The sequence below is a fragment of the Notolepis coatsorum genome, assembly GCF_963971535.1.
Source record: "Notolepis coatsorum genome assembly, chromosome: 1".
Taxonomy (NCBI): Eukaryota; Metazoa; Chordata; class Actinopteri; order Aulopiformes; family Paralepididae; genus Notolepis; species Notolepis coatsorum.
Genome location: NC_140165.1, coordinates 9,101,726 through 9,116,365, shown reverse-complemented (window position 1 = coordinate 9,116,365; position 14,640 = coordinate 9,101,726). Strand labels below are relative to the sequence as shown.

At 45.4% G+C, this 14,640-nt stretch overlaps 1 protein-coding gene across 1 annotated transcript; it reads left to right on the top strand.

Moving 5' to 3' along the window:
- Positions 1–9,621: 9,621 nt before the first annotated feature.
- LOC311244819 (spindlin-1-like) lies at positions 9,622–10,494 on the top strand (the record flags this gene model as incomplete). The annotated part of the gene is made up of 1 exon (XM_084334504.1): positions 9,622–10,494. One exon carries the CDS (start codon positions 9,622–9,624, stop codon positions 10,492–10,494), a length of 873 nt encoding a protein of 290 aa, XP_084190630.1.
- Between the last annotated feature and the right edge of the window lie 4,146 nt (positions 10,495–14,640).

Here is a 14,640-nt window from a genome sequence, read left to right as displayed (position 1 = left end):
TCGTTGCTCGCATGTGCCCCCCACTGGTCGGTCATAGGGAGGGTTGAAGCCCATCACATGTCCCCTCCGATACATGTGGAGGCAGCCTGTCACATCTTTTCACCTGCCAGCATGGACTCTCATTGGTGAGGAGTAACGTGTGGGAGGCTCACACTGCCCCCGCCATCTCCTGTCTTTGCTTTGCAGGCGCCCTGACTGACCTGTAGGAGTCGCTGTTTACAACGACCAGATTACCACCCATCGACTTCCCTCCCGCTGACTCTGCCGATTGAGTCAGTATGATGGCCGGCCCAAGCCGGAGGCAACGCTGACAGCCGGATTCGAGACCGGTGTCTCTTGCGTTGGTGACGAGCGCAATGTCCGCTGCGCCACCCAGCCGCATTATAGATTCATATCTATTGTCATATAGTCATTGTCATACAGCAGTAATATACAATGTCTATACTGGGTATAGAATATATGAATGAGTCCTACTGAGTAATAGTGCTAATCAGATGTATGTACAGAGTTGTAGTATTAATATGTACAGTGATACAGGTATAAAGACACTATGGTAGTAATTAGTCATAGTGTCCAGCAGCGTAACTAGTAAGAGTAGGTAAGGGATATTTACAGATATAGATATAGTATCTACAGATATGTAAAAAGGATACGGTATACAGTAAGAATAAATATATGGTATATAGGCTACAGCATTATTGCACATGCTATCATACAGAGTTATATGCAGCTGTATAAGTAGGTATATAGAAGAATTACTGTATTTGCAGGTATATTTAGACAGATATGGATATATATATGCAGTAAAATATAATATATAAATGTGTATAATATGGTATATACAGCACTATTATACATGCTACCATACAGAGTTTATTTGGATCCCCATTCGTTGACGCAACGAGCGCTGACTATAGTCTACCTGGGGGTCTGACTTACAAAATATAAGACATACATGAGTTCAAAGAAAGAAAAATAAGCAAGAAATGAAATCAGACAGAATAAACACCTACGTCCCTTATTGGTAAGCTACCTCCTTATACTACATCATTATTGGTAAGCTAGCTCCTTATACTACATCATTATTGGTAGCTAGCTCCTTATACTACATCATTATTTTGGAATTCTATCGAGTTTGCTCGGAACAGGGTAAATCTGCATTTTGCTATGATGCCGCCTATAGCTCATGGAATGAACTCTAACAGACCATAAAGCTTGAGATTCTCCCCTCTGTTGCAGAGTTTAAAACCTTGATCTTCAACCTTTGTCGATCAAGTTGTACGTGTTTTAATTGATTTGTTATCCTTGCTTTTTGCCTCGTCTTGTTGTCTCTTTGTTATGATCGTATATGCTAAGATAAGATATTCCTTTATTGATCCCCTTGGGGAAATTCAGGCATCATAGCAACAGCAGCATGGGGGAGGGGAGGTACAGGTAGTAAAAACAAGTAGTGTAAACAATATAACAAATCAATATAATTAACTAACTAACTGAAATATACAGTATTCACATAAGGTGCACATGCACATAAGGTGCATAAGATGCTGTGTGGTTTTATGTGCTTTCTTTGCTAATTTCTTTATGTACACTTATGATGTGACTGTAAATGAGGGAAACCTCAGTTGCCTTTCAAGTTTCGAAACACAAGATAGATGCACACGAATAATACGTAATTTTCCCAGAAAACAAAACTAACCTAACTTATGAAAATTGAAGATAAAAAAGTAAAGATTTTAATAACGATTAGTGAGTATACTAGGGAGTTTTTATTTCTAATTTAGGAAGGCTAGGTTGGGTAGATATGTTATGGCAAGTTGTTCCAAAAGAGCTGGCTGTGTACAGGATTTGTTTAGAAGATTGGTTCTTGGTAGTGGAAGGTCAAAATAATGTCTGCTAGATGTTGTGTTATGTTCATGAATATCTTCTTTGTGTCTGTGTACCAACTGATTTGCTAAATATAGAGATGATTGTGAGTTGATTATGTTTGTGCTGAAAATACTCACACACTAGACTAGATGATTATTGTCCCCAAACCAGAAATTGAGTTTGAGAGGCGGCTCACCTTTCCAATTTATCTGGGTTATTATATAAAATAAGCACTCGCACCAGAATATTTGTTTTTCAGATACATTTCAGATACGGGCTGCTGGGTAGCGCAGTGGACTAAGCGTCTGTCTACCACCGCAGAGACACTGGTATCGAATCCGGCTGTCAGCGGTGCCTCCGGCTTGGCCGGCCGTCATACTGACACAATTGGCAGTGTCAGCGGGAGGGAAGCCGGTGGGTGGTGTTCTGGTTGTTGTGGGCAGCGACTCCTACAGGCCGGTCGGGGCGCCTGCACAGTGAGGGAGGGAGCTGGTGAAGGTAGTGTGACCATCCCACGCATTACACTTCACCAATGAGCGTCCTTGCTGCCAGGTGAAAAGAGGCTGCTGGCTGTCTCCTATGTATTGGAGGAAGCATCTGATAGACTTCAGGGCTCCCTAGACCGGCAAGTAGGGGGGAAATGCGCGCAACGACCAGGAAGGGGAGGGGGGAATTGGCATAACGACTACAAATCGGGATGGGAGGAAAATACAGAAAAATAGGAGAAAAAGTGGATACAAAAAAAGATACATTTCAGATATTGTTTTGATTTATTTGGCACCAGTTATAGTGGAAGTGATTGGGGTCTGAAAAGTCCTATTTAGCACCTTCCAAACCTTCAAACAACGACATTGGTTTGAACAATCATTGCATTCATATGGTACTTTTCTAGACACTCAAAGTGCTTTACAATGTGGTGTAAATTGCCTCCTTCACCACCACTGTGTAGCACCCAACCTTGGGCTATGCAGGCTCAATGGCTGCCATTCACTGGCACAAGGCACAATGGCTGAATGGCTGAAAGTCAGTAATTTGTGATAGAGATTTAAAGCCTTGCTGGTTCAGCGTTAGCGAAGTGTCAAGAACGAAGAGGGACAAAGAGGAGTTTTCCTACAGGAGTTCTGAGAGGAGGAAACCTTTCTTGGTCCACAAACACAATATCACTTCCAGCTCTGTCACTCTCCTCTCTCAAATATCACGCAGTATCTGTCTCTAATCCATTCAATCTCACCATTGTTACTCTCTATCGCCCTCCAGGTCCCCTTGATCAATTCCCAGACGATCTGGACATGCTCCTAAGCTCTTTACCAGAAGTATGGCACCCCCTCCTTCTAATGGGCGATTTCAACCTCCCTGACTCGTCTCAGTCAGACACAGTGGTCTCTCTCCTACAATCCTTTGACCTGACTCCCACTGTCATGCCTCCCACTCACAAAGCAGGCAGCTCCCTGGATCTCATATTCTCCCGTAACTCCAGCATCATTAACACCACAATACGGCAACCTCCACCCTCCTCTCAGCCCTCTCAACCTCCTTCGACAAGCTCTGTCCCCTCGCCGAGAGGCCTGCCCGCCGTTCCCCATCCAATCCATGGCTGTCTGATGCAGTGAGAGAAGAAAGACAGGTCCGGAGAGCGGCCGAGAGGAAGTATAGGAAGTCACGCCTCACAGCTGATATCACCACCTATCACACAACCTCTTGCCAGCTTTCTCCAAAACCATTACTACTGACAAAGCTTCTTTCTTTCACCATCAGATCGACGCCTTGGCTAAGAACCTTCGCAAACTGCAAACCACCATGTCCTCCCTCCTCACTCCCCCTCCGCCCTCTCCCCCCTCCTCTCTCTCTGCCGAAGACTTTGCGATTTTCTTCGAGGAAAAAGTGGAGAGCATCCGCAGCTGCTTCTCCCAACCCCCGCCTGTTCCAAATGCTGAATCGAGAACCTCATCCTTTACCCTGTCATCCTTATCTCCCATTACAGACACCGAGGCCTTGACACTGGTAACGTTGAACCGGCTCACTACATGCCAGCTGGACCTGATACCCCGGCAAGGTGGTGTAGTGGTTAACACTGTCGCCTCAGAGCTAGAGGGTCCAGGGTTCGATTCCCGCTTGGGGACCAGGTTTCCGCGTAGCCAGGTACCCAGTTCGGGTATCTCCCGGGCCTTTCTGTGTGGAGTTTGCATGTTCTCCCCCCGTGCTCACAAGGGTTTCCCCCCCGATAAGATAAACCCAATGGAAAAACATGCACAACAGATCGCTAACACTGTCTCGTTCCCTGACGAAGACAGACAGGAGCTCTTGGATTGGTCCCTGGGGAGTGGCCCCACGCCGCAGCCCATGTCTGCTCCCGGCTGCCCTTGGGGGGAAGGACGACGGGATGGGTCAAGCGCAGAGACTCAATTTCATCGGCGACCCAACAAAATTGCATGTGTGTGTTCCTGTGTGTGCCGCCCATCGCATGTGTGTCACTGCATGATGAATAAAGACTTCTTCAATAGTCCAGTTTATATTATTATTTATTATTTATATACCCTCCCCACTCGTCCAGAGCATAGCACCAGCCATCCTCCCATTCCTAACGGCAACCATCAACTCCTCCCTCAACTCTGGGGTGATTCCCACCTCCCTAAAACAAGCCAGTCACAACGCTCATAAAAAAACTAACTATCGTCCTGTCTCTCTTCTCTCCTTCCTTTCTAAATCCCTTGAACGTGCTGTATCCAACCAACTTACTGATTATCTCTTACAGAATGACCTCCTAAACCAGTGGTCGGCAATAGGCGGCCTGTGGGCCGAAAGTGGCCCGCCAACAATAATACAGAAAACAAAAACAGATTATTTTGAGAATATGATTTTTTTTCTTTTTTCTTTATACTGTATATCAGACCGACTATAGGCTAGGCTATATATATATATATATAAGCTATCAAGTCAAGTCAAGTCAAGAGTTTTATTTGTCACGGCATACAAGTATACAATGAAATGCGGGTGGTCTTGCCCGCAACAATGTGCAATACAGTGGTACAACATATAATAGAATCCAATAGAAAACAACATTGTGCAATAAACAGGCAACAGGTAACATGGTGGGACATCTCGGTATCTGTACATAGTTATTTACAGGGCATATAGGACATGCTAGGTAGCTTTGGTAGTGCAATACACTGTTGCTGTTGTTATACTAATTTAAAGTGACCTTTCCTTTTTGGCCATAAGTGAGGGCGTGTGCGGCATGAGTGTGTGCCTGCTCATGTTAAAGTGTTAAAGTGGCTGCTAGTGTGTGAGTGTGCACAGCGTGCGTGTCGTGTGTGTGCTCATGTGTGCTTGTGTGTGGATAGATCAGTGTTCTGTGGCACTCAGTGTTCATTGTTCAAGGCTCTGATGGCCTGGGGGAAGAAGCTGAGCCTAAGCCTCTCTGTCCTAGTAGCTGGGGTTCACAGGCGTCTGCCTGACCGCAGCAGCTGGAACAGGCTGTTATTGGGGTGGTGGGGGTCTTTCATTATTCTGCAGGCTCTGGATTTGCACCTCTTGTTGTATAGAACCTGCAGGGGAGGTAGTGCAATACCCGTGGTACGCTCGGCTGAGCGCACCACTCTCTGTAGGGCCTTCTTGTCCTGTGCCGTGCTATTTCCATACCAGGCAGTGATGTTTCCAGTCAAGATGCTCTCTACAGCTCCGGAGTAGAAGGACTGGAGTATCTTCCCCGATACTCTGAACTTCCTTAACTGTCTCAGATGGTAGAGGCGCTGCTTCGCCTTTTTTACGACTGTGTCTATGTGTGTTGACCATGTCAGATCCTCTGAGATGTGGACCCCCAGGTACTTAAAGCTGCTCACCCTGTCCACGGTAGCCCCGTTTATCATCAGTGGTGTGTGTGTCTCCTGCTGTCCTCTCCTATAATCCACGATCAGCTCCTTGGTTTTACCAATGTTCAGGAGCAGGCTGTTGTCCTGGCACCAGCGTTCCAGTACCTCAACCTCCTCCCGGTAGGCCTTCTCGTCGTTGTCCGAGATCAGCCCCACCACCACTGTGTCGTCTGCAAACTTCACTATGGAGTTGGAGCTGAACTTGGCCACACAATCGCGTGTGTAGAGTGAGTACAGCAGGGGGCTCAGAACACAGCCCTGGGGGGACCCGATGCTCAGGGTGATGGTGTTGGAGGTCTGACCCCCCACCCTGACCGCCTGGGGTCTTTCACTCAGAAAGTCCAGTACCCAGGCGCTCAGGGCGGAGCTCAGACCCAGCTCGATCAGCTTGACCACCAGTCTGGTGGGGACTATGGTGTTGAACGCTGAGCTGTAGTCAATGAACAACAGTCTCACATAGCCCCCCTTCTGACGGTCAAGGTGAGAGAGGGTGCTGTGCAGTACCTGGGAGACCGCGTCGTCAGTGGACCTGTTTGTCCTGTATGCAAATTGCATAGGGTCCATATCACTGGGGAGGGAGGCACAAATGTGGTCCTTGACCAGCCTCTCGAAACATTTCATGACCACAGAGGTGAGTGCCACCGGTCTGTAGTCATTGAGACATGTTGGGGAGGGTTTCTTCGGTACAGGGATGATGGTAGACAACTTGAAGCAGTGTAGTGGAATAATTGTGATCGCATATCAATTAATATGCTTGCTATATACACCTATAGAATACATTGGCCTTAAGCAAACAATACTGTGTCTGCCTTCGTGACATCTTGACGTCCTGTTTTATCATGTGACCTCGACACGACCACAGGGTCTGACTTCGTTACATCCTTTGACCATGTACCACATCTGGGACCTATATGTTTACAATTTGTATGACACCTCAAATGAGATAAGCCTTTGATATACAACTAAATACTGTGTCCATAATGACCGCATGGCCCATTGTAATATCTGTGACCAAGGTCTGTTTTATATTCACATGTTAAACACATAATCACCTTTTGTTTCCCAAGGCCTGATATATGTCCCAAGAGTTTCAAACTGATGACACATTGCGACACAAAGGAGACAATTGACCCTTCTGTGGACTCACATTACAACACAAGGCAGACTTGACCTTCTTACAATCTCTGCCAGGCAGCATAAGCTTTCACATTTGGGCCACCTTTCACTTCCTGAAAACACACACACATAGACACACACACACATAGACACACACACATAGACACACACACATAGACACGCACACATAGACACACACACACATAGATACGCACACACATGCACACACATGCATGTGCACGACAATTTATGCGATCTCTGGCAAACAGGGACTTCCTCTATGAAACTAACTGACTACAAGTGTTTTACGGCATGTCAACTGTCTCAAGTTCACAGGTCAAGTGATGTTGCAAGACAATGCAACACCTCACTTCCTAAAAACACACACACACACACACGCCCACGCATATGTAAGCACACACACATAGCCGTGCACACACGTACATACATACACAAGCACACACATGCACGTGTAAGCATAACACACACACACACACACTTTCACTTCCTGAAGTCACACTCTCACACACACACACACTGACAGGGAGGGCTATATAATCTCCTGAATTCCATCTATCAGCGCACATGTTGGCATCTTGCATTGCTTACTGTCAGTATGTGTCCAGTCATGTGTGACTGCCCAAATAAAACGAACAAACGTATTTGTTTTGCAGTTTTCATCTTTATTTCAACAGCTCTCTTGCTATCATAGATATTTTTCCATTACAACTTGGCGTACGAACAAGGATACACTGTCGCTGGATTCAGACGGGACCGGCCGAACGGAGGTGCAAGCAGGCCTGCCAAATCTCTACCTCGACACCAAAGCCTGTCCGAGAAGAGGGATTCACTCATCCGCACGACCGGGCCGTCTGACAACAGCGCACTTGTACCGAACCAGAGGACACCCCTTTTGAAGCCTCGACCCCCGGGTGAGCTGTTGAAATTCAGATCTTACTAAAAACATTCAAATTTTTTTGGGTGGATAATAATCTAACCTAATAAATGCTCTATGTTCCTATTTTATAATCTTTTAAACACGCACTAACCTCACCACTGAGGAGGGGTGCCGTCTTGCTGGAATCTCATTATCTCACAAAGATTCCCGCTGGGGGAGTGAAGTTTACCAGGGTGGGGTATCCCACAGTTTTCAAGGTGTTGTGTAAAAAACAACAACCAGTTGATATTACGCTGTCAAGGTTTTGTGTAAACAAAGATAACCAGTTGATATTGCAGCTTTCAAGGTTTTGTATAAAAACAACAACCAGTTGATGTTGCAGTTTTCAAGGTTTTATGTAAACAACCAGTTGATATTGCAGTTTTTCAAGGTTTTGTATAAACAACAACCAGTTGATATTGCAGTTTTCAAGGTTTTTATGTAAACAACCAGTTGATATTGCTAAAAGTTTTTTCTGAAGTTTGTACTAAAAACGAAATTTCAGAGGTCGCGGTCAGAACAAATTGTTTCCTGACAGAAGCCGACAGTTTTTCGCTGACGTTTGTTACTAGAACCAAATTTCAGACTCAGATAGACGTATCTGTTTAAAGTATCCGTGTACACGAAGAATTGGCTTTTGCACAAGTACGTGGCAAAAGTTGGGTAAAGATGCTTAAAACTCCTCCAGTGGAACCCTGTGCGACAAGAGGTGTTCATTCCTTATTGGTCAAAGAAATGTGGTTTTCCAGCAAACGGCTCTTTCTCGTTAAATCAGATTGACACACCAGACATAAAATTACAAATTGATGAAAGGAGGTGACAAAGTAATGACAAACAAAAAATTTGGACTCAAATACAGACATAAAAACGAATTAAAGAATTGTTTGTTTCTCTCATGGTGAGACTATCTGCAGATAGATTAAACATCGCTGGCGTTACAATTTGTGTTCTTATCATGGTGTTGTTGTCACTGATATAATGCTGTATGCTTTTTATCTTTGGATTATTTTATTTTCTTGCTTACTCTGCGGTTTTATTGTGTTTTGTTTCTGTTTCCTATCTAGTCTTTTTTGAAACAAAATTTGCTATAAAGGGCACATGAATATTTTCAGAATTTACACATAGCTAATAATTTAATTTACGGACGGGCGCAAAATAAATTATGACCGAAAATCAAACCAAACAGACGGGCCCATTCCTCTGTGACGTATGTGGAAGAACAGACCCCGGCTGTGAGCAAGGACCCACAGAAACCGAGTTAAAATTAAGAAGAAAAAACGCGCAATTAAAACGAGAGTTATCTGACAGAACCCGCGAGTTCATGGACATCGATGACGAACACTGGGAAGTTTTGGACATGTTGTCACAGGTACTCCTCCGGTTAACGGGAGAACAACAAGCCTACTAAAACAGATATACATCATTGCCAAAGTGACAGACACTACGTTTAAACACTCCGTTTTCAACATCCACATATCAGACAAGGCGCTTGGTATAAAGAACACGTAATTATGTCAGAATTGGCAGTCAAAGCCATCACAGATAGAACAGTAAAACGTGATGAATGGAAATCATTAAGAGATTTTATAAATGCTAACAAAAAACTAGGATACGTACACCACTGTTTTGGGACAAATTCCGGAATTGAAACCATTAGACTCTCATGTGACATGACACTGGTTGCCCTATCAATCCTGAAGAAATAAATTAGAATTAACAGCCGACGGTACATTCAAATCCCTGTACTTTTCTCTCTCTCACTGCCTCTAGCGGAGCCGGGTCTCGGCGCCTTGTCCTCCCTAACTCGACCCTCACAACCTGGCCTGCATTCCGATGACACGGTGCAAGAAACGCAGCAGCAAGGAGCTGAGGCCCTCGACCCTCATCACCCCAGCCCCCGACCCCGATAACATGCTGGGCCTGAGGATCGACCACATGTGGCGTGAGAAGGGCAGGGTGACCAGGTGGACGGGCGCGGTCCTGGAACACTACACTATGGACAACAGTTGCCTCTACATTATCAAGTACGACAACCTCGACTGCGTCTGTGGCATCGAACTGTTCAAAGACAAGCGCGTGTCCGACCTGCGGGTGTTGGCAGAGAAAGTCGTGAACAATAAGATCAAGGCACCCCCCGGCGCAGAGGAACTGGTGGGGCAGGCCGTAGAACACTTCTTTGAAGAGGAGGACGGGGAAAAGAACGCGTGGAGGGGTATGGTCCTGTCCCGTGCCCCCGTCATGACGCACTGCTATTACATCACCTACAAGAACGACCCCGTACTCTATATGTTTGAACTCTGGGATGACTACAGGGACGGAGACCTCCACATCCTGCCCGAGTCAGAGATCAAGCACTTGATGCCGGGGAACAGGAAGACGGACGAGGAGACAGCGAGTCTGGTGGCGAAACGAGTGCAGTATACCACAGACGAGGGCCAACAGAGAACCGGCCGGGTGATCTGTCAGGTCCCCGCCACGCCCGACGTGTATTACATCAAATACGACGACGACTTCCACATTTACGTCTACGAACTAGTACCCAACCCCGCTCCTGGTGACATAACCCCACGGGTGACGTTCCTGCCTGATGAGGAAAACACTCTCCCACGCAGTCCAGACGAGAAAAGAAAAGATGAAGATTCTCCACCACAACCGAGAGTACCCACAAGGAAAAGACGGCGAGGCTCCCAGAAAACAAAGATTTGATAACCAAAGACTGTGGCCTGCCAAGGGTGGATTTCGTGGGGACAACAGAACATTTCGCTTGCCATGCCGGAGTGGGGGTCCGAGGGATGGATGGGACAGACGCACCGAGATCCGGCCTCCATCCACACAGGGAAGTAAAGCACACACACACACGTCCGGCTGAAGTAGAGAACAGCTTGTTAAATGGTTATAGCCTCTAAAACAACAAAAGCGCCTGATACAGTAGTAAATCGACACCGGCTGACTGACGCTACGCTTACCCATATTATTGTTTGATACATGACAATGTTTGAAAATGTCTTACGAAATAGTTATACAATCACTATATGATTTCATAAAGGTCATAGTATTTCCTTTACAATATCACTATACAATCTATAAATGATTTAGAGTTCTCTTTCCGAAAAAGAGGTATTTTCTGTCTCCTATAAACCGGTTATGCTGTCGCTCTCCCGGGTCGTCTGGCTTGGGGCCCCAGCCAGGGGATCGGGGGGTGAGAGGCCACATAATGCAGGAGGGCGGGACATAGAACTTAGGAGACCACAAATATTTGTTCTGAAACATATCCTTTGAATTTTATTTATCAACACCCATATATATATATTGTATGTTATTAAAGCTATATACAAACTGACATTTTGACCGTTTATCAGGGGTGGTAGCTTTCCCCACTCCAATCCCACCCGGCCAGAGGTTTTTTCCTGGGCCCATGTGGACGAGGGGCCAGCGGCAACACAGACAGTGACCACGACCGGAGGCTGCAAACCTTTCTGACCACACCACCAGCCTGTCCGGCGTGAGACGAGAGAAGCAGACTGGCACACATCCCCCTCAACACGCTGAGTGTGGTGTCCTATACACACACGCACACCCCGCCCCGACCCAGGCGGACATCCCCCGCTGATTGTTGTGCCCCCCCCCCACTCTCTCTTTCTCTCTCTCTCTAAACGAACACTGAACAATTTTCTCTGATAACGCGCGTTGAACAATTGGCTCACTCTCTGAACGCTGCTACGGAGCCTGGACACTTCGCCCGTGTTTTTCTCTATAGCTCTTTCTCTCTCTCGCCTACCCATTCAGAGGAAACATGCAAGGACATGCAAGGATGAAGTGGACGACCGCGGCTCCTGTTACACACAACTGTCATTGCTGATTTACTACTGCTGAGTTTTTTTTTAATACGATGTATATTCTATTTCAAATTAGTTTGACGGCGCTTTTAATTGTCCGTTTCGCATTGTTATTTTTTTATATACAGAGCATTGCTTGGCTGCTGAGCCACTTATGAAAAGGGTGAAGTAATTGTCATACAATATGCATTCGAACCGTGCCTTAGTTGTCATGTTTTTGATTCCCATTTGAATTTGGTGAAATTTAGCTTTGTTTCAGATAAACATTTGCCTTTTACCTATTTACTTTGATTATTATTTTACTCCACTTACCTATCAACTTTGATTATTATTTTACTCCACTTACCTATTACATTTGATATGAATAACTTTTGCTCCACTTACCTATTAGATTTGATATGAATAACTTTTACTCCACTTACCTATTAGATTTGATATGAACAACTTTTACGCCACTTACCTATTAAATTTGATATGAATAACTTTTCCTTATTGTTTATCTTTAGATCCTCAGACCTTGCATGCCCCATTTGCCTTTACTTTAATTACCTCTTACAGTTCTGTGTGACTGCTAATTTCTGTTTAGAGGCAATGTTTGGAGTCGATGCGACTTGTAGAGACCTTTTGTTCTACGTACTGTTTTGTATTTCTGTATGCCTATAGTGTTATTTTGTATTTTACTAGCTATTTCCCTGCCACAACATTCTACCTCATACTTACCTCATTTTTTTACGGACCGTGTTTGATACGATTTATCTTTAGATATTAGACTATGTTTGATTGCATTTGTCTTTATATGCTGTAGTTTGAATTTTGATATTTTTTTTTCTCCGCTGCTATACTCACTCGGATTCGATGTTGTGTTCTTGGCATATTAATTCATATTGCGATCAAAAGGGTGAAATTGTAGTGGAATAATTGTGATCGCATATCAATTAATATGCTTGCTATATACACCTATAGAATACATTGGCCTTAAGCAAACAATACTGTGTCTGCCTTCGTGACATCTTGACGTCCTGTTTTATCATGTGACCTCGACACGACCACAGGGTCTGACTTCGTTACATCCTTTGACCATGTACCACATCTGGGACCTATATGTTTACAATTTGTATGACACCTCAAATGAGATAAGCCTTTGATATACAACTAAATACTGTGTCCATAATGACCGCATGGCCCATTGTAATATCTGTGACCAAGGTCTGTTTTATATTCACATGTTAAACACATAATCACCTTTTGTTTCCCAAGGCCTGATATATGTCCCAAGAGTTTCAAACTGATGACACATTGCGACACAAAGGAGACAATTGACCCTTCTGTGGACTCACATTACAACACAAGGCAGACTTGACCTTCTTACAATCTCTGCCAGGCAGCATAAGCTTTCACATTTGGGCCACCTTTCACTTCCTGAAAACACACACACATAGACACACACACACATAGACACACACACATAGACACACACACATAGACACGCACACATAGACACACACACACATAGATACGCACACACATGCACACACATGCATGTGCACGACAATTTATGCGATCTCTGGCAAACAGGGACTTCCTCTATGAAACTAACTGACTACAAGTGTTTTACGGCATGTCAACTGTCTCAAGTTCACAGGTCAAGTGATGTTGCAAGACAATGCAACACCTCACTTCCTAAAAACACACACACACACACACGCCCACGCATATGTAAGCACACACACATAGCCGTGCACACACGTACATACATACACAAGCACACACATGCACGTGTAAGCATAACACACACACACACACACTTTCACTTCCTGAAGTCACACTCTCACACACACACACACTGACAGGGAGGGCTATATAATCTCCTGAATTCCATCTATCAGCGCACATGTTGGCATCTTGCATTGCTTACTGTCAGTATGTGTCCAGTCATGTGTGACTGCCCAAATAAAACGAACAAACGTATTTGTTTTGCAGTTTTCATCTTTATTTCAACAGCTCTCTTGCTATCATAGATATTTTTCCATTACAGCAGGCAGGGACCACTGACTCCGCCAGGGATTGATTAAATATGGCGGTGAACACCGGGGCTAGCTGGTTGGCACAGGACTTAAGTATGCGTCCTGTTATACCATCTGGGCCTGCCGCTTTCCTGGTGTTCACCTGCATAAATGCTCTTCTCACACTGTGTTCCGACAACGAGAGAGCGTCCCCGCCCCCCCGCGGTTGCCCCCCCCCCCTCCACAACAGCCGGCGCGCCAGTGACGTCACTAGCCGGAGAGCTAGCAGCGCCACTGTCTACACCAAACCAAGCGTAGAAAGAGTTGAGTTTGTCCGCGAGAGAGGCGTCGTCGCTCCCCATTGAGGGGGCGCTGACTTTGTAGTCAGTTATTGTCTTCAGTCCCCGCCATAAGCCTCTTGTGTCGTTTTGTGCCATTTGTGTCTCCAGTTTATCAGCATATGTCCTCTTAGCAAGTTTAACAGCCTTGCACAGAGTATAGACTGAAGCCTTATACTCCTCCATGTTTCCTGACTCTCTGCCCAGGTTGTAAGCGGTGGTGCGAGAGTTCAGAGCTGCTCTAATAGTACTGTCCACCCACGGTTTCTGGTTTGGGGAAACCCGCACCTTTTTCGTGGGGACAATACTATCAGCTATTGTTGTTATATAGCTCACCACGGTGTCTGCGAGCTCGCTGACGTCACTGGCGCTTCCTTGAAACATATTCAAATCCGTGTCTGCGAGCACGTCCTGGAGCGTGGCCTCTGATTCGTCAGAAAATTTTTTTGTCTCACGTGACACAACGGCGTCACGTGATCTTTGTTTGTAGGCAGGGAATAACAAGATGGAGTCGTGATCGCTCGAGCTTGTAGACCCCGTCAATGGCGGAGCCGCTACCGCCTTGTAGCCAGCTCTGAACGGTGTGTAACAGTGGTCTAGCGTGTTCCTCCTTCTTGTGGAGCAGGCGATGTGCTGGAAAAAGGACGGCATCACTTTTTTCAGATTCACCTGGTT